A 20,098-nucleotide genomic window follows, 5' to 3' on the forward strand; every position below is an offset into this window, starting at 1 on the left:
TTTTAAAAATCCAAATTCACTAGAATCTGATATTTCTCCATCACAATAACTAGCAATTTGATTGGTTATTTGGATTTAGGATCAATATCGCATTTATCGTGCGCCATCGGCTTGTCAAATGGGGCTTTCAAAATTCTCAGAAATGTTTTGAATTTTAGCTGAAGATGTGTGTACTGTCAGCCTCGTATGACAAAAAATACATACTGTGACTCTGTGACATCTTTCAATGTTCATTTCTCGCTTGATCTTTTTTTCAGATGCAGCATTTTATATAATTTGCAAAACGAATTTCGATTAACAATTTATGGATATACTAATTATATTATTTTTGGACTAAATATTAAACAAATTTTTTAATAATTTATAATATCCTCTGATGCGCGAAGGAAATACATATTTAACGAAATATCTTTTTCGTATTTACACGGATCCGTTTCCATGGCAGCGGATTTGAATCTCAGAGAATGCATAAATATTTGTATATCGAGATATTTGCTGGGGGATTTGTTATATTTTATATGTAATATTTTTTATGAAACATAACGAAATATGATAGAAGCAGGTGAATCTGACGTGCAAATTATTTTGAGCATAAAAGAAGGTAAAATATCTTATTATATAGATATCTAATTTATCTTGAATATTTATAAGCAATTTCAGTTTTTGAAATTTATGTATTTTCGAAATTACTGATTTATTTTTATAATTATATCGCATAAATTTGCATTAAAATGAGCTTTGTTAAAAAAAATTAATTAAAAAAACTGAAATTTATGTTAATATAATTACACAAAATATGTGAATAGATTTCTTATAAATAAAAATATTGATATGTAAATTTTAAATCAATTTTAAATTCAAAAAGAGAATTGCATGTACGAATTATTACAGTTATTGCAATCATATACTATTATATATTTTATATTTATATAATGTAGGAAAGGGTTTTGAACAAGTTTTACAACCAACATTATTGATTGCAACCTTAAATGGACATTCTCTAGAAACTGATAGGATAGAACCAAGTTCAAATCCACAATATGCAACTGACTTGATTTGGGAGACCACTAAAACTGCATTAAGAAAGTAAGCATTTTACCTTATAAAGTTACTATTGTAATCCTAAGAATTGAATAAACTATAATATATTTTATTTTCTATTTAATTTATAGAATGCGATCAGGACAAACTCCATTAAAATTAGAATGCTTTGCTTTTAAAGAGAACAAGGCTAAAGAAAAGATCGGATATATTCTGCTAAGTATACGTTCTGCGCACATAATATCTAAACATAAAGATTTGAGTCCAAAGGCAAATTGGCATAAGTTATTGGGATTAAGAAATGATCTTAAAGTACAAAAACCTGAATTACTTCTTACATTAAGAGTTGAAAATAGAAAAAGTACAGATTCAAATTCAATGATAGAGGTAAAATATAATGTCATATTTTTATTTTATATTATTAATATAGTTTTAGTTTAATTAAAAGTAAAGTATTAATATTATAAAATGAATCATTGTTGACTTTTAATTAGCTATATAAAATATACATTAAATATCTATCATCAAATTGTATCATCTCACAGATAAGTAATTTGATGACAGAAAATGATGTCATTTTACAAAGTGATAAAATAATATCTTATTTGCATCCTGATGAGCAATTGATTCAAGTGGGTCCTCCAAATATCTGTTGCGAATTATTCTTATTGAGTATCACAGCCACGTGTATAGAGAATTTACATCTGTTATTACCTGAATGTCTAAGCAATCATAGTGTTGTGCATTTTTTTTATCGAGTTTTAGAAAATGATGTAGAACTGAAACCGTTCAGTATAGAATTTGAAGAATCTCGTACTTTTTATGAAAAAGTGATAGTGAAAATACAAAGTTCTTTGAGTGTATTAAAACGTTACCTACAATCAAAACCACATTTTTTTATATTTTTGAAACTTGAAGATAGTATAATAGCTGAATCATTAGTTAATCTGCAATCATTAGTACCTGTGGACAATTTACAAGAATTTCTCAAATGTACTACAAACGCGAGTATTATCTTAGATGAACGATGCTTTCTAACTAAACTAAACACAACAGAAAAACCCATTGAAAACCAAAAATCCTATCTTGATTTACAATTTAAACTGCAATATATTGGAAATAAAATGGACATTGTGCGCGATCCTAATACGATAATGAGTCCCAACAAGTCTATGATATCTTGTATTCAATATCACAATGAAGAAAATACGAATAATATTGGTCAGGTAGAATTTTGTCAATAATTATTATCTTACAGCGATTTATGTGTTTACAAAAATCTATTTATGAAATATTGCTTTACATCAATATATATAATATTTACATATAAAATTAAAAATAATGGATTTCTTTTAGAGATGCCCAGAGATAGAGTCTCATAGAAATCCTAGCGGCGATTTTGGAAAATATAATTTCAAGAATACATCTCGTGGAGTGAAATTGTTGAGTGCAATAGAATGTAAAAATATGAATGAACAGTCTGATTGTCAATGCATGAAAAATCAAATGGATAAAATTACATATTTACGCTCGTGTAATGCGATATCCTGCATTAATAAAGATTTCAAATCTATAGGATCTTATCATTGCTATTGTCTATATATTTCACTTGCTGCGATAACATTGGTATCTACAAAATTATCTGGACGTCAAATTGAATTTCGGTTTGTTTAACATATTTTTTACATATATTTTACATATATTTATAGTTATATATATTTACATATATAGTTATATATATTTATATATATTTACATATATTTTACATATATATATATATATATATATATATATATATATATATATATATATATATATAGTTTACATATATTTTTTCGAACAATCGAATATTTTTATTTACAAAATTATGTTTTTTGAAACTTTACGTGATATATATCTCTTATAGATTTCATCACCCAAAAGCTGATATCACATCAATGTTACGTGCAACAATGCCACTTTTATCTGGCGAAAAAATTAAATTACAAGAAATTGGATGCCAATTCCATTTTATATCTATGCCAGATGAAATAAAACAATTATTAAAATCTTTCCCACCAAAGATCAGTATGTATGATATAAATGAAAGTGCTGAACCATTATCACTATCAACGCTTGATGTAAAACCTTTATTTCATCAGAGTAAGGTAGTATTGATGTATGATTTATGGAGAAAATTGTAACATATATAAAATAATAAAAATTAAAATAGAAATCTTTTTTAGCCTGAATGTCAATATAAATTACCTCTGTATGATACAAATCAATGTAAAATTAGTGAAATAGATATGGTACTTAAACTGGAAAACCGTGGACCACACTTTATATTAAAGAAAGAAACAATTGGTAAAAATTTATGTTAAACTCTTTCTTAATAATTAATAATCCTAATATTTGTTTTTACATTACATAATTATTCAATGTTTATTTTAATATACATTTTATTATTTTATATTATTACTGAATAGTAATGTGATATATTTTTTAAAAGGTAAAAATCTAGGCCCACCAATATTGGATGACAGCTTAGCATATAAAATAGTAGATGAGCTTGAAACATGGAAGGACCGACAGAAGGAAATGTTTAAAGCCGAGGTAAATAATAAAATGATAATAAGATTTGTTTAATGAAATGTTATTTAAATGTAATATGTATATTAGCTTAAGAGAAAGGAAGAACGACATCTGAACATATTGAGTGACGAATGGCGAAAACAAAAAGAGAATTTAGAATCGAAACTCGCATGTAGCGTCGAGCAATGTAAGATACTAGCTAATAGTTTAAACAACGCTACGGAAGATTTAAGAACGCGCAGATTAAAAAGTTTGGAAAATGAGACCAGATTAATTAAAGCAAATGAAGATTTACAATGGAGATATGAAACTAAGTTACAAGAGCTTAAAGATTCCTTGGATGTAATGCAAAATGATCTTACATTAAAGGTTTGTAAAGTATATAATTCAATATATAATTTTTCTATACTTTTGCTATGCTTTCTGTGTTTCTCATTTATTTTATTTTATTTAGATATTATCGAAAGATGAGATAGGGTATAAATAAATAAGAATAAGAATAATGACAGGTCGGCTATGCCTAAGTTTGTCTCATCTATCGAACTTTACAGTTTTTTTTTATGTAACTAGAACTTTTATCTAACTTAGAATTTTCTATTCATATTTTTGTTTAAAATATTTCAAACACTATGTAACAATAAAAAATCTAATAATGAAACTTGTTTTATTGTTGATAAAATTTTGCAACTAATTCTAAATTTTATATCTATTTTTGAAGAGTTAATTTTCTTACAGTTTAATAATTTTTTATTTTTTGAGCTTTTATTTCTTCATATCGGTTTGAATATTTTTTATGTACTTAGCATGTTTTTTTTTGTTTTTTTAGAAATTTTTTATTATTACAAATAATGTTAAATTACAATATATATATATATATATATATATATATATATATATATATATACATACGTATATATACATACATACACATACATACATACACATACATACATACATACATACATACATACATACATACATACATACATACATACATACATACATACATACATACATACATACATACATACATACATACATACATACATATGTACATATATATTGTAATTTAACATTATATATATATATATATATATAATATATATATATATATATATATAATGTTGTAGATCACCAAATTAGAAGAAAAGAAAACTGCTTTAGAGGCGCAAGTAGAAATATTATTATATGAAAATGAAACTCTGAAATCGTCAACAAGTAAACAGGCAGATGAATTGCAAATGTATCAAAAGGCATCTTTAACTAAGGATCAAACAGCGTCTTTGTTACAAGAATTAAAAATTCTCGAAGAAAAATTAGACAATGCCCAAAAGGGAAAATCATTTTTTAAAGAACAGTGGGGAAAAGCAGTTCGTGAGATACATAAAATGAAAGTAGATCATCAACAAGCTATGCAAGTACAAATCAAAAATAGTAAAGAAGAACTGAAAAATGTGGAGTATGTTATATCAATTAATCTTACTTATATAGGATGCCTTCATTCGAAAATATTTATGATAGAATCTTCAAACTCATAATTGAAGCAAAACAATGAAAGAAAAACGTCATTTTTTATGACCTTTATCATAATCATCAATATTAAATATCTTGGAAAATCAAATTCAAATTTGTTGCAAAAATCAATTTTATTTAAATATAATCTAGTAAAAATAGAATCTCCTTTATTTATATATTTTTATTTTTTTTATATGATGTCATATTATATAATACGATGAAATACAAAATCTCATTTTTCAGTCTGGCCGAAATTTTATCTTTAGACACAAGAGCTTTGAATAACGATCAAATCTTGCTGAAAGAACTTCAAAAAGAGATTGATGTGTTCAAGCCGAAAAAATCCTTTGCTCCAAAAGAAGATTACAATCAAATATTTACAATAGATGACATTTACTCCAAGATTTCTTGCAATGGTAATAAAATCAGATCTGATAAATCAGAAGAGTACAATGACCGATTGCAGGCATTGAGGGATGAACGTGATTCTCTTTTAAAAACCGGAAGTTACGCGGCCGACGATATAGTTATTAAAAAACTTAATTCAGAGATACGATCCTTATTAAACAGGTAGCAAATTTATATTCTGGCTTAATATATTTATTGGTTAATATATTTTTATGTTATGAAGAAAAACATATATCTTTGAATAAAAATCTATGATGTACATAGCACGACATTTTATATTTATTTGTACAAATAAATATTTTATATATGAGACTTTAATTCTCTTTAGCATCATTACTGATATTTCTTGAAGTAGGGAAGTGTGTCTAGGGGAGCAGGATAGTTTCTCAGCCATTTTGGTCCGTTGATAATAGCTGCTCGATTTATATCAAGCCATATTCCCTTAGGCAAATAGATATCACGACGAATGGCACCTTCTTGAATTACCGGAGCAACCAGTATAGTTTCTCCAAGAAGATACTCTGCAATCAGATTAAGCAGCAAAGTTGAATTACACATTATTATAGATCATGTCATTTGTATTTTTCAGGTCCTCAGAGACACTATCTTTCTTCCGCGTGAATAAATTTTTATAGATAAGCGAGAAAGAAGAGAAGGGACTTAAGTTTGGAATATCTTTCATATAGTACAATTTTACGAATTTACCGTCATTAATTTTATGAGCTTCCTTATTCGTTGGATCGACCCACCAGATAGGTGGATTTACCGGCGTGCCATTGGTGATAGCTTGTTGCATGGCGTTTACAATCTCTGGCGTGTAATTAGCATGCAAATCCGTATATTTTTTGCAAATGGCGATAGTCTGATAAAATATAGATAAGTGTTATTATCTTAGAATATTTTGTAAAAAAAATTAAATTATATTCGCAACATTATTTTTAATTGTCCTATAGAATTTCATTTATCAATAAGATATATATCAATTAACGAATAGAATTTTTCAGATTATTTACTTCATTGTCGAAATCCCACGGCACGAAGGAATATTGTAATGACGGCATGAAGACGTTAGCTTGCAGCCATCTGATGAATAGCTCTTTAGAAGGATAAACTGTGCTGTTAACCGAACCATCCAGATAGCCGTTGCCACCGATCATGTCCGGTAACACGTAGACATATCCATTAAGATTCATTTGCAACAGCGTCGTGATTAATGTAGGCAGACCATTGTTCCGCGTCCACCTGCTGTCCTTGTCGATCATGCGAAAAAATATCGGTAATTCCTGGCTACGCCATCCTGCCCGCACCTCGATATAATCGTTAAAATTGGTAGTTAATGCTTGAACGTATTCTTTCGTGAATATTCCCGGCTGCATATCAAGGGAGCTATTTAATATCGCTATCTGGGGTAACCAGGACACTTCGCCGGCGTCAAATTTAAAACTATCGATGCCGAGATTTTGAAGTTGTTTCAACCGTGCCACCCACCAGCTTACCGCTTTCGGATTCGTGAAATCTATTATAGCAGCGTTTACACCTAAAGAAAAATAGTACGTTCAAATAACTGAAATTCGAATAATTTTTATATAATCACATTATCAGATAGTTTTCATTATGCAATATATTTAGAATTAAATTATCAAAATTAATTATTTAACCATTTAATATGGAAATTAAAAAAAAACGCAAAGAAGAGAAAAGGATCACAGCGTTTAACAAAGAATATCTTTTTTAAATTAATTGACAATTTCACCTTGCCACCATGACATCTGAACGTGTCCATCGTGATTTTTGACAAAATACGAGTTGTTCAATGCAGTGGAGTATGCGGGTTCGCAGCCTTGATTGATGAACGGATGTATCCATAAAGTGACGCGGAAGTCCTTTTGTTTCAATCGCTGCATCAAAGCGCTGACGTTGGGAAACTTGACCGGATCAAACACAGCGGAGCCGTAACAAGTTTCCCAATTGTCATCGATTTCAATTTGACTATTGTTGAATTTATTGGCGATAATCTCGTCCGCGTAAGACTCCACGATTTTCTCAGTTACATTAGTTTTGTATCTGGCCCAAGTGGACCATATGGGATGTCGAATCATTCTTTGGTTGGGTTGACCCATCGGTTTGCCTAAAATTTTTACCATATCCTGATGAGCGGCTTTCGGATTCAGGAAGACACCTAATTTATAGTCGAATTGAACGATGCGCCGATGTCGATAGGGCGCCTTGTTCTTTGCGATCAGACATAAATGATTGTCTCGATAATTATTTTGATCGAGAAACAACGGACTTGTCTCGTTTACTAAGATAGAGATTCCTTTGCTGGATAACCAGTAACGTTCGGACAATGCCATGTTTGTGGAATGCGTTGGTAGATACGGTTCTTCTTCGTAGTACATGTGCTGTATGGGCCAATGCTGATAGCGGTGTTGCGGACCACCGAACCATTGCGTACCCTCGGTGAACTGATAACAATCGATGAATTCGACATCTTCTACATCAATTGCCGTGTGATTAATGCTGATGATCTCGTGCATTGAACTAGTTGTGATTGAAGTAATTAGTCGTGAATATCGACCCGCACTTTTTATGGTAATTTTGTTATTAATACTGTCATAATTTTGTTCAAGCACGAAAGGACTCTGCAATGTTTTCATTGAATATTTCTCGTAGAAAAAATTTATCATATTTTCGCCGTCTGGAAGAAATATTGCATTCATCGATATATATAGTTTCTTCAGGATTTATAAAAATTATAAAATAATTATATTAATTTATTAAGAGAAATATTACATACACATATTGTAAAATTCATAGGGATAAACAGAAAATTGTTTAACAAAATAATACAAAGAAGATAAAGAATTACATGTATATGCAGCATTATGACTTACCATTTTTTGTAAGATTGAGAATTATGAAGCTGTCAGTGAAGTTTACTTGAAGAATACCATTTTTGGTGACCATAGGAAACGAAATTGAATTGACGGCTTTTTCGACATTATAGACGCAAGCTAATGCGTTGAAAGCGAATAGCAGCAATATGATCAATAAACGCATCGCTAAAACGAGTGTTGTATATTATTGAATAAAAATTATTTATTATAATACTATCTATTTTTAGATAAAATGTTGTTTTAAATTAGATAAGAAGAATGTGGAACGTTGAAAATGTACAAGATGATGCTTACATTTATATTTTTTGGAAACATTTTTCGTATTTTCATCTATTTGTTTTTTATCCAAAGTAACTATATATATATACTTACTGTAGCTTTTCAGTTGCTTGCTTACATCAATTTTAATGATGACTGAATCAACAATGCCGTTTATACTGATTTATATATACTTTTAGAACAAACCTTAAACTAATGATTTTCTTTATCAATTATGATTCAGTATTCTGTATCAGTATGATAAATGTTATCACATATTGTATTAATTAAAATTTACATATCGAATCACTACACGTAGATTACTCAGTAATCTGATATCCAATTTTTAATTTTCAATATCTCTGCAAAGTTCATATTATAAATTTTTTAAACATATATATATATATATATATATATATATATATATATATAGTTTTAAAATTGTAAAATTTTAAACACAAACACACACATATATATATACAGGGTGTCCTGCAAAGATTGTGCCAACGCTCGTTAAGCTATTCAGCGCCTGTCTACAACGGAAAATAAAGGAGGGACGTCGGCGGTCGGAGTAAGGAGACGGCTTTCTGCTGTATAGACAGGAGCTGATTAGTTAACTTTAACATCGTATAACATCGAAAAGAACGCTCAGATCAAAAAATGATAAACGACTTTTCTGTTCAGTTTACTGTGCTCTACCCGCTTACGAGCGTGGGCACAATCTTTGCAGGACACCCTATATATATATATATATATATATATATATATATATATATATATATATATATAACATACATAGATAAATAATAAAGCACTCTTATAAAAAAAATTTTGTATTTGTGATTAATAATATATTTCTGATAAGATATAAAATCTTATCTTATATAAAAAAAATCAATCTAATGAAAGAGTGATTGCAATTGCGGATCACTACATAATATATCTTTTTTTATTTATACAGATAAATTATATTTTAGTCATTCTATTCTTTCTTTTCTTTTCCTCTTGTAATAAATATTATTTTGATATACAGTAGGAATTGTCATTTGAACATATAATTAGCAAAAATTTTGCGATGATATTTTCACATTTTTGTTGTCATAATTTAGATGAGGATATTACATAATATTATTTCAAGAAATCTAGTTCACAAATTGAAAAACAAAAAATCTAGTTCACAAATTGAAAAAATTAGATTCGTAAAATTATAGATACTTTGTATTGATGCTATTGCATATCAAAACACAAATAATACTGTTTATTACAAAAGAGAGATATATAAAATAGTTATTAATAATATAATTTTTATCTATGTAAATAGAAAAAATTAAAAATATTGCACAATAATTAGCAGTTGCAATTTTTCATTACATTATAATTATATATATTGAGTTAGATATAATTGCTGTAGGATAAGTATTTTATCTTATCAGCAATATTATTAATCACAATTTTTCGGTTTCTTTGATAAACTTTTATTATTTATTATCTATTTGTTATTTTTTTTATAAAAGTATGTTTATAAATATTAAATATTTAATAAAAAAATTATAATAAATTACACACATATATATATATATATATATATATATATATATATTATATATATATGCATGTATAAGATTTTTGATATTAGATTTTATTATTTTCAAATTACACATTTAAGCATAAATAAGTTTTATATGCAAAATTTTACAATTCTCTTTTCAGCATCATTATTGATATTTCTGGAAATATGGAAGCGTGTCTAAGGGAGCAGGATAATTCCTCAGCCATTTTGGTCCGTTGATGATCACTCCTTGATTTAGATCAAGCCATGTTCCTGTAGGAAAATAGATATCACGACTGATAGCATCTTCTTCAATTACAGGAGCAACCAATATAGTCTCTCCAAGGAGATATTCTGCAACAAAATTAAGTAGCAAAGATTAATTTATTATTATAGATCAAACTTTATTATTATAAATCATGTCATTTGTATTTTTCAGTTCTTATTAAGTCAACTATATCTTCCTTCTATGTAAATAAATTTTCATAAATTAAAGAAAAAAGAGAAATAGTTTATTATGAGTGTAGAATATTCTATATAGAGTACAATTTAAAAAATTTACCGTCATTAATTTTATGTGCTTCCTTATTAGTTGGATCGATCCACCAAATAGGTGGATTTACCGGCGTGCCGTTGATGACAGCCTGTTGCATGGCGTTTACAATCTCTGATGTGTAATTAGCATGCAAATCAGTATATTTCTTGCAAATAGCGATTGTCTGATAAAATATAGATAAATTTTATTATCTCTAGAATAATATTTTGTAAAAAAATTAAATTATATTTGCAACAATATTTTTAATTTTCCCATAGAATTTCATTTATCAATAAAATATATATCAATTAACGAATAGAATTTTTTTTCAGATTATTTACTTCATCGTCGAAATCCCACGGCACGAAGGAATATTGTAACGACGGCATGAAGACGTTAGCTTGCAGCCATCTGATAAAAAGCTCTTTAGGCGGATATTCCGTGCCATTAAGTGAACCGTCCAGGTAGCCGTTGCCACCGATCATATCCGGTAACACATGAACATAACCGTTGAGATTCATTTGTAGAAGCGTCGTGATTAGCGTAGGCAGACCATTATTCCATGTCCATCTGGTATCTTTGTCGATCATCCGAACGAATATCGGTAATTCCTGGCTACGCCATCCTACCCGCACCTCGATATAATCGTTGAAATTGGCTGCTAACGCTTGGACGTAGTCTTTCGTGAATATTCCGGGCTGCAAATCAAGTGGGCCATTTAACTTCGCCACCTGCGGCAACCAGGATACTTCACCGGCATCAAATTTGAAGCTATCAATTCCAAGATTCTGAAGAAGCTTCAATCGCGCCACCCACCAGCTTACCGCTTTCGGATTCGTGAAATCGATCGTGGCGGCGTCCACACCTAAAGAAGAATAGCACATTCAAATAATTGAAATTTGAATAATTTTTCGAATATGTTTACGTTATTAGAGATTTCATTAATAGTTTTCATTAATATTGATACAATGTATTTATCAAGACACTAAACTATCAAGATTATTGAGTCATTTAATATTGAAATTTTATACGCTTCAAAACGCTACAGAAAAATAATAGAAAAAAAACACAGCATTTAACAAAAAATATCTTTTTAATTCGAGATTGACTATAAATCGATTTTACCTTGCCACCACGACATTTGAACACTTCCGTCCAGGTTTTTGACAAAATATGTGTTGTTCAATGCAGTGGAGTATGCGGGTTCGCAGCCTCGGTTGATGAACGGATGTATCCATAAAGTGACGCGGTAGCCTTTTTGTTTCAATCGCTGTACTAGAGCAGTAATGTTGGGAAACTTAACCGAATCAAACACGGCAGAGCCGTAACAAGTTTCCCAATTGTCGTCAATTTCAATTTGACTGTTGTTGAATTTATTGGCGATAATCTCGTCTGCGTAAGACTCCACGACTTTCTCAGTTACGTTAGCTTTGTATCTGGCCCAGGTGGACCATATGGGATGTCGAATCATTCTTTCATTAGGATGACCTGTTGGCTTACCCAAATGGGTTTTTACTACATGCTGATGAGCGGCTTTCGGATTTAGAAAGACACCTAGTTCGTAGTTGAGTTGGACACTGTTGCGATGTCGATAGGGCGCCTTGTTCTTTGCGATCAAGCAAAGATAATTGTCTCGATAATTGTTCTGATCTAGAAACAGCGGATCCGTCTCTTTCACGTAGATGTAGATTCCTTTGCCAGATAACCAGTAACGTTCGGCTAATGCCATGTTTACAGGATGTGTCGGCAGATATGGCTCTTCCTCATAGTACATATGTTGCACGGGCCAGTGCTGATAGCGAAGTTGCGGTCCACCAAACCATTGCGTACCCTCGGTGAATTGGTAACAATCAGCAAGTTCTGCGACGGGATCAGCTACCACGCGAGTAACGCTAATGATCTCATGATCCATACTAGCATAAATGGTAGTATGCGTAACGTTGGCACTTTTTACGCAAAGTCTATTACTACTCTCACAATTCTGTTCAAGCACGAAGGGACTCGACAACATTTGCGGCGGAGTTTTTGTATGAAGAACGTTTATCATATTCTCGCCGTCTGGAAGAAATAATGTATTTATCAAAACAGTTTCTTTATCAAGGCTTTTCAAAATATAAAAATATTTGTACCAATTTATAAGGAGAAGTATTAAACATATGCACACACGTAAATTGTGAGACCGATAGAAATAATAGAAAAATTTAACAAGTAAGACGACAAATATATATTCATCATTGTGGCTCACCGTCTTTCGTAAGATTGAGAATTATGATGCGATTAATGATGTTTACTTGAAGAACGCCATTTTTGATGGGAATAATTATTCCTGTATTTAAATTGTCGACTTCCTCAACATCGTTGTCGTAAGCTAACACGCTGAAAGCGAATAGCAGCAATATTATGAACGAACGCATCACTAAAACAAATACAATAAATATTGAATTGTTATATACATTATATGTTATATATTCCTAGTAATACAAATCGTTTTTAAACGTATAAAGAATGTCAGATGGAGATGTGCAAAATGATATTTTGTAATTACATATTTCATCAGATCGTCTTTCATCTGTTGTTTAATCTTGATCGAAAAAAACTATGCACTTACCATTGCGTTCCAGTGGTTGCATCTTGCACCAGTCCTAGTCACGACTGAATCAGCAGTGCCATTCCCATCAATTTATATAGTTGCTCCAAACAATAATAAACACTACATTCTACTAATACTCTACATCAGTAATATAAAGGTGTATAATCACATATTGAATTGATGAGTGAAAAATCGGATATCATATCACTATTAAATATATAGATAGTAATCTGATATCCAATTTTTAAACATCAATATCTGCAATATTGTTTTCGTAAATTGTTTATACATCTTTCTTAATATATAGTTTTTACGATTGTGTTTATTCCACTCTTTAAGCAAATAAACAAATTATGTTCAAGTGACAAATTTTTTAAGGTCGAATATAACAAATGACTCAATTAAATTAAAAAGACAAAGTATATATATATATATATATATATATATATATATATATATATATAATCAAAATTAATCCAGATAATTATGTCCAAATGATAAATTTCTATATTCGAATAACAAATGTCACAATTAAAGTAAAAAAGATAAAATGCATATAATATATTGCACTGTTTTCTTTATTTTAATTAAATATCATTTATCATTATGATATAATTTATAAAGCTTATTTGCACCTATTTTCTTGCAAATTATGTCCAAATGATAAATTTCTATATTCAAATAATAAATGACTCAATTTTAAAGAAAAAAATAGTGTTCTATATATATGTATATGTATATGTATGTATATATGTATATATATATATATATATATATATATATATATAAAATATCTCATCGAATTCGTACGAAAGTGTCTCTCCTGTATTTTTGTTTCTCTTTTGTATAGTGACAAAAGTAGGATTGGGAAATAACGCGTTATTCAAATCGAATTATATATATAGCTTTATTGCTATTGTCTTAATAGTACTATAAAAATAATCGAAAGGTGTAAGCAAGAATTATATTTTATAGTGTTTTAATATGTGTATATCTCTTCAATTTCTTTGTAATAAAACATTTATTTTTTTTCTATATTTACAGTAGATTATACATCTTACAAACAACGAGAAGAATTTTCGAGTTTTAAATGTATCTACGCATTGAATTGTGATGTCATCAAGGACAATCCTTTGCTCGGAACATTGATCGCGCGTATAATACCTCTTCCCAAAACATAAAAATCTTCGATCATTGCCGATACATTTAAGACGAGTTTACCGTCGCCATTGAGTTTCCTGCAATTAACATCTGCCACTTTAAAATTTTTATATTCGAGAGCAGCAGGTTTCAACAGAACCCCAATCACTGTACCGCCATAAGTGTCGTGGAAGAATAAGGCATAGTCACCGTAACCATCCTGGAAAAATAAAAGAAAAATGTGAAATACAGATATATATTATATATCATAATAATTAGATATCGCAATAATTTAAATTGCGATGATATGAATTAATATATAATATGTTACATAATATGTTATAATATGAATTAATATATAATATAGTTTTTCTCTTTCTTTTGTTTTTTAAAAGTGTGCATGTATCTTCATACAATTTAACAATACAATCGTTTGTTAATAGTTGTCTAAAATACTAACTCTTAGATCTTTTAGAAAACATTGTACAGGATCAAAATCCGTGACTGGAATTTTTTGACGTGAATGCAATTTGTACGGATGTAGATCGACGATTTCCACGTTATTGGATACATCGACCGCCTGCAGTCTTCTAGGATTCATATTTGTCTTCAAATATAACAAACAATCATATTCTTTTAGCGAAGGGCGAAATATAGGTTTTACATCTAGAACTATATTATTGAACAACAGATCATCAAATAGTTTCAATGATTCCTTCGCAAGTACACTCATTCGATTTAAGATCAACTGAGATGGTGCTTTCCTTGTCCACAAAGATTTCTGTTGATCATAAGGGGTAGATATGAATAAAGGTGGTAACGAAGCGCGAGTTGTATTAAATAATGCTTCTACGGCGGAGATTTCTTCTTCTGGAAAATTTAATATAATGCATATTAATATATGTATATATATTATTTCAATTAATTTAATTAATTGATTGTAATTAAGATTAATTTCATTTAATAAATCCAGAAGCGATAACATATAAATAAATTTAGAATAAAAGAGATTGTATTTCCATTAACATCTTTTTATCTGAATATAAAAAATCTCGGAGGAGAAAAAAAAAGATATCTATATCAATTAATTATTTTAGTTAAGTAATTATTTTACAATAATCAATATGTTAGAAAAATATATTTATGATTACGATGAAAAATTGGAAATATATAAAAATATCAAAACTCACTGGTCATTTCGCCATTGAAATTAACGATGACAGGATCGGTATTCCAATGAGATCTTGCAATAACTTCCAAAAATCGTAGAAATGCCACTTGTGGCATCTGAGCAGGTTTATAAGGTTCTGGCGTCAGATATATCGACGCCATAAGCAATTCAACTGCAACGTCCGGTATGTGAATATCATCCAACAGTTGTGCCGATAGCCATCGTTTGGCTAAACAGCAAGCAGGACCAAACGATGGTTGTTGAGAATGCAATCTATGAAAGTAAAAGGTGGCGATGTATAATATATTGCACATGCTTATTATATTTATTATACATAGTTTATCTATCATAAATTGTTATAGATATATTCTTTATTCAATTCTCAATAAATTTTATTGAACTTTTGACATATTGAATTTTTCATGAGTTTTACGTTTATAAGAATTTTTCATGTCAAAAATCTTTTATATATTCTATCATTAATTACAATATCGTGCGCGCGTGTTTCTTATGTCAAGGAATTTTAGTTGATATTCTCTGAATTAAGTCTAACACAAACAATTGGCTCAAACGGAAAAGAATGTTGTTTTCAGAAATAAAAGATTCCAGTTTCCATGCATTTGTTACAAATTATTCTAACAATTATTAGGTTCATCAATTACCCATGCAAAGCGCTGCTCAATTTTGGTAAATAAAATAATTTATTTTCCAATTCGATAGATTCTTCATTGTCTGTGTATTTAATCACTCCATCTTCCTTGACTTGTTTCATTAAAGCGATTTCCTTTTGATGTGCCACTCTTAATCGGAAAACGAATCCATCCTAACAAAAAGAATTTTTTTTATTCGCGAGAAAAACGTAATATTATATATAATATTATAACATAAGATATCATACAATATAGTATATTCATTTACTGTACGATTATTGTACAATATGTGTCATATACTATAACAATATTCCATTAATACACGTAATATATATATATATATATATATATATATATATATATATATATATATATATATATATGTATATATATTTATTATTATTATACAATACCTGATACACATTAACATAAGAGGGATTGGCTTGTGCTTTCAGTTGATACTGCTTTCTAAGGCATTCTGCGATTTGTATATGAAATGCTGCTTTCGTTTTTCTCATAGCTTCCAATTCTTCGGGCCACTTTCCACTGATCGATAATTGTAACGTCGCATCGAGCGCGTGAACATACACGGGGCATTTTGTAATTTTTTTCGAAAGGATCAAACAATTTTTGTTCTCCTTAGTGATATCGTTGATGCTCTGATGAACGGTAGCAAGTGGCGGAAAGACTTCTGTGTATCGAAAAACCGGACTCGAGCCTTGAACACCGTTAATCGTTAAAGGCATATCATTCAGTGACATCAAATTCTTCTCCAAAACATTAAAAGCTTGTAGCGCCTTCAGCGTAGCTTCTTCACCAGTGCCATATACAAAATGTGTTATTTTGTACTAGAAAATATAAATCATGATTTAGGCAAAATATTTAGAGGTAATGATAACAATTGAAGAGCAAACACATCAATTAAAGACAGAATTATCCGTTTAAATATAAACCTTTTCATAATAATTCATAGTGAATTCATAGTGATTGTGAAATTACCTTGTGCAACTTCAGCAAATCTTCGATTTGATCCACGACATGCAAATATTCATCTTTTAAAATATTAAACTTTGTTTTTAGTAAGAAAGCTATTATTTTTTTGCATATTATTCTCTTCTGCGCAAAAGATTTGCCTTTTGACCAAACCACAGCCTCACGAATAGAACCATCTTTAAATCTACGTAATTCAGACTTGACGCCCCAAAAATTTCTAAAATCAACTGCCTGCAAAGCAAAGTACAAACAATTTTATTTTGTGTTTGCCGTATATGATATAGTAATTTAATAATATATAATATAATAAAAAATACTGTTTTATTGTTTAAGCCATTATTTCAATTTTTACTTACTTCTGGTAAATTTGCTTCAGGTCCTTTATCTATAATGCCAAAACATATTTCAGGATTCAATTCTAATCCAATAATGAATTTTCCAGTATCATCTGGGATATCTTGAGTGCATTCCCATTCCTTAAGTATATTGGGTAATATGCATAATCGATTAATTCTGCGTCCTAGACCTTTCTTTAAAACTTCAACGAGTAATTTGATCACCTGACTACGTTTATCAGGCCCATAATTGATTTCGTCGTCCATGCTAGATTTTTCAAGTATTTTTTCTAAAACTGTCCTGTACTGAAAACTACATATATAGAAATAATAAATTATTAAAATATATTTAGCATTTTCCCCATAAAAATTTATATAGAACGTCATCATACAAATTACCATAAGATTTGATCAAATGCTCTATGAAATGGTACACTTCGCATAAAAAGTGCTTGAAAATTGTCCATATGTATACTATCCAAATGATTCAAACAAAGTTCTGCTTCTCTCTGCACCCATGCGAAAGTATCCTTCGACAGATTTGCTGCAAAATTGTGGTAGCCGCTGCTATCAAGAAATACACAATCATAATAGTTGTGATAATAAGAGACTTGTTTTTGATTGTCTTTGTTCTCACACATGGTGATTCCATCTTTGCACCAATTTCCCTGTACTATTTCAAATAAATATAATTATTATCTCGAATAGAACGAATAATACAAAAAAATAGGGTTGTTTAATTAACAGTTTTTCAAGATACCTAAGCAAATCCAGACATTTCGCACAACCTGATAACTACTCATAAATGTATTAAGTTTTCTCATTCGTAAAAGATAAATCACAAACATTGTGACAATGTGGCCGGTAAAACCGTCGTATCCTTTACTCAATTCGCGTTGATGCAACCATATTTTCAACAAAATTATACCATCCCTCAAATTGGGATATTCTCTTATTGCTTGCGCAATTTCAGAATTTATGCTTGCCATTACTAAATCACGCAGTATTAAAGAGTTATAGTGAGGGGTAGGTGGTAGAAATGCTGTGGCTAAAATAAAATAAAAAAGACAATATAAAATTATACAATAAATAATTTTCCATTCATTGTCTGTATAGGCTTACCATTCTCCAAAGATTTCTTATCAAAATACCATGCTGGTCTGACATTATTTTTCTCTGGCAAAAATCTGTACAGTTTAAAACTAGTTTCTTGCATGGATATGTGTATTACTACATCTATCTTCTTGTTCAATTTTCCACTAGGCCGAAGTTTCAAGGAAGGTCTTAAATCATCGCCGACAAATTTCTTGTTCTCTGCGAGATCACTCCCTATAACTGACGTTACAAACGCCAGATATGTTGCTCTTTTTCTAAAATATATATAATTTTGATAATCTTGTTTGCGAAATAAACCAGCTGGCATTTCTATCATTATATCCACAGTAACAGTAGGTCCAAGAATACATCCTGAATTATAAGATCCAATCACGCTAATATTAGATGGTTTTAAAAATCTAAAAACGCTTTTAGTTTCTTCTGGCACATGTGGTACAGGAATGTAAACATTCAATTTATCATCCAAATTATTATTTACAAGCTGAAAAATTAATATATAACAAATTTAACATTTTATGACATTACATTTTATATAAATAATATAGATTGTTCTACTAACTGGAATTTCTGCAGTCTCCTCAATAGATTCAATTGCTGCTTTCAATTTCTTGAACCAAATTTCAAATAATGCTTTATATTTAGTTTTAAGCTTTACTTCATTGAGAATCTCTTCAATTTGAAGTCGAAACAAATTTGAATGGAACAAATTTTCGGTTTCCCTAAGCTGATTGAGTTCTTCAACTGTTGGCTGCTTATAAAGATCATTCTTAAACTTCTTTTTATTCACTACTTCAGTTAATTCATCTGTCACTTTCTTTCTCTTCTTTTCTCGATTCATTATAGGAGATTCAATCTTACAATTATCTAGCTCTACTTCTTCCTCTTCTATTTCTTCTTTTTCTACTTCCTCTTCTACTTCTTCATTGGAAGAATCATTATGCTCACTGTACTTTGTCTTGCTCAACTGAAATTATTCAATTTATTTTATTAAATTTTTATTTCTTGAATTTTTCTCTTTTTAATACAAGAATAAGAGCTATACATTTCTATGATTAAATAATTAAATAAAAAATCATATACATATAATGAATATTTAAATTTAAGATCTATAAATTAAGTAATATATAAAAAAATATATTTAATTTAATTAATGCTATAATGAAATTAATGAATAAATAATGAATAAAATTTAATATACTTTAGAATGCTCCTTCATTTTCAATTTACTATTATATAGCTGGCTGCTTGAATAACATGCTCCAACTTTCGATTATCGCCATGTGATTAAATTGACGCTCGACATCTATTTCATTCTCAAAAAACTCA

At 29.4% G+C, this 20,098-nt stretch overlaps 3 protein-coding genes across 10 annotated transcripts; 1 reads left to right on the forward strand and 2 right to left on the reverse strand.

The window, feature by feature from the left end:
* Positions 1 to 107: 107 nt before the first annotated feature.
* LOC126851323 (centrosomal protein of 120 kDa-like) lies at positions 108 to 6,243 on the forward strand. Of its 4 annotated transcripts, XM_050595162.1 has the most exons (12): positions 108 to 166; positions 258 to 601; positions 939 to 1,086; positions 1,173 to 1,428; positions 2,398 to 2,705; positions 2,948 to 3,188; positions 3,267 to 3,387; positions 3,533 to 3,636; positions 3,703 to 3,984; positions 4,746 to 5,074; positions 5,374 to 5,700; positions 6,128 to 6,243. In XM_050595162.1, the coding sequence occupies exons 2-12, from the start codon at positions 550 to 552 to the stop codon at positions 6,171 to 6,173; spliced, it is 2,214 nt and encodes a 737-aa protein (XP_050451119.1). In that variant the 5' UTR covers positions 108 to 166; positions 258 to 549; the 3' UTR covers positions 6,174 to 6,243. The 4 variants fall into 4 exon arrangements, with proteins under 4 accessions (XP_050451119.1, XP_050451121.1, XP_050451122.1 ...); XM_050595164.1 differs by having other exon boundaries at positions 119 to 601; positions 5,374 to 5,546; XM_050595165.1 differs by lacking the exon at positions 6,128 to 6,243 and adding an exon at positions 1,587 to 2,267 and having other exon boundaries at positions 119 to 601; positions 5,374 to 5,797.
* LOC126851324 (myogenesis-regulating glycosidase) lies at positions 5,796 to 13,490 on the reverse strand. 5 transcript variants are annotated; one of them, XM_050595170.1, is made up of 7 exons: positions 13,386 to 13,461; positions 8,808 to 9,055; positions 8,433 to 8,600; positions 7,292 to 8,236; positions 6,552 to 7,075; positions 6,244 to 6,400; positions 5,796 to 6,059 (listed from the first exon to the last, which is right to left on the reverse strand). In XM_050595170.1, exons 3-7 carry the CDS (start codon positions 8,596 to 8,598, stop codon positions 5,872 to 5,874), a joined length of 1,980 nt encoding a protein of 659 aa, XP_050451127.1. In that variant the 5' UTR covers positions 8,599 to 8,600; positions 8,808 to 9,055; positions 13,386 to 13,461; the 3' UTR covers positions 5,796 to 5,871. The 5 variants fall into 5 exon arrangements, with proteins under 5 accessions (XP_050451127.1, XP_050451128.1, XP_050451126.1 ...); XM_050595171.1 differs by having other exon boundaries at positions 8,808 to 8,906; positions 13,386 to 13,423; XM_050595169.1 differs by lacking the exons at positions 6,244 to 6,400; positions 6,552 to 7,075; positions 7,292 to 8,236; positions 8,433 to 8,600; positions 8,808 to 9,055 and adding exons at positions 10,805 to 10,961; positions 11,119 to 11,642; positions 11,903 to 12,835; positions 13,023 to 13,193 and having other exon boundaries at positions 13,386 to 13,488.
* Positions 13,491 to 14,293: 803 nt separating this feature from the next.
* LOC126851320 (nucleolar protein 6) lies at positions 14,294 to 20,082 on the reverse strand. Its single transcript, XM_050595158.1, has 12 exons — positions 19,971 to 20,082; positions 19,332 to 19,736; positions 18,779 to 19,253; positions 18,417 to 18,704; positions 18,056 to 18,329; positions 17,678 to 17,969; positions 17,328 to 17,552; positions 16,742 to 17,176; positions 16,341 to 16,501; positions 15,698 to 15,951; positions 14,968 to 15,377; positions 14,294 to 14,727 (listed from the first exon to the last, which is right to left on the reverse strand). The coding sequence occupies exons 1-12, from the start codon at positions 19,986 to 19,988 to the stop codon at positions 14,464 to 14,466; spliced, it is 3,501 nt and encodes a 1,166-aa protein (XP_050451115.1). The 5' UTR covers positions 19,989 to 20,082; the 3' UTR covers positions 14,294 to 14,463.
* Positions 20,083 to 20,098: the final 16 nt, after the last annotated feature.

Source organism: Cataglyphis hispanica, chromosome 8, assembly GCF_021464435.1.
Source record: "Cataglyphis hispanica isolate Lineage 1 chromosome 8, ULB_Chis1_1.0, whole genome shotgun sequence".
NCBI classification, from domain to species: Eukaryota; Metazoa; Arthropoda; class Insecta; order Hymenoptera; family Formicidae; genus Cataglyphis; species Cataglyphis hispanica.

Coding starts and splice junctions, on each gene's coding strand:
- LOC126851320 (XM_050595158.1), bottom strand. Junction 18,330..18,416: donor AAATGTCTGGATTTGCTTAG/GTATCTTGAAAA, acceptor TATTTGAAATAG/TACAGGGAAATTGGTGCAAA. Junction 16,502..16,741: donor CTTATGTTAATGTGTATCAG/GTATTGTATAAT, acceptor TCTTTTTGTTAG/GATGGATTCGTTTTCCGATT.
- LOC126851323 (XM_050595165.1), top strand. CDS start 550: ATGATAGAAGCAGGTGAATCTGACGTGCAAATTATTTTGAGCATAAAA. Junction 2,268..2,397: donor ATACGAATAATATTGGTCAG/GTAGAATTTTGT, acceptor GATTTCTTTTAG/AGATGCCCAGAGATAGAGTC. Junction 3,388..3,532: donor ATTAAAGAAAGAAACAATTG/GTAAAAATTTAT, acceptor ATTTTTTAAAAG/GTAAAAATCTAGGCCCACCA.
- LOC126851324 (XM_050595167.1), bottom strand. CDS start 13,407: ATGCAACCACTGGAACGCAATG. Junction 8,237..8,432: donor TCTCAATCTTACAAAAAATG/GTAAGTCATAAT, acceptor TATTTCTTCCAG/ACGGCGAAAATATGATAAAT. Junction 6,401..6,551: donor CGTGGGATTTCGACAATGAA/GTAAATAATCTG, acceptor ATATTTTATCAG/ACTATCGCCATTTGCAAAAA.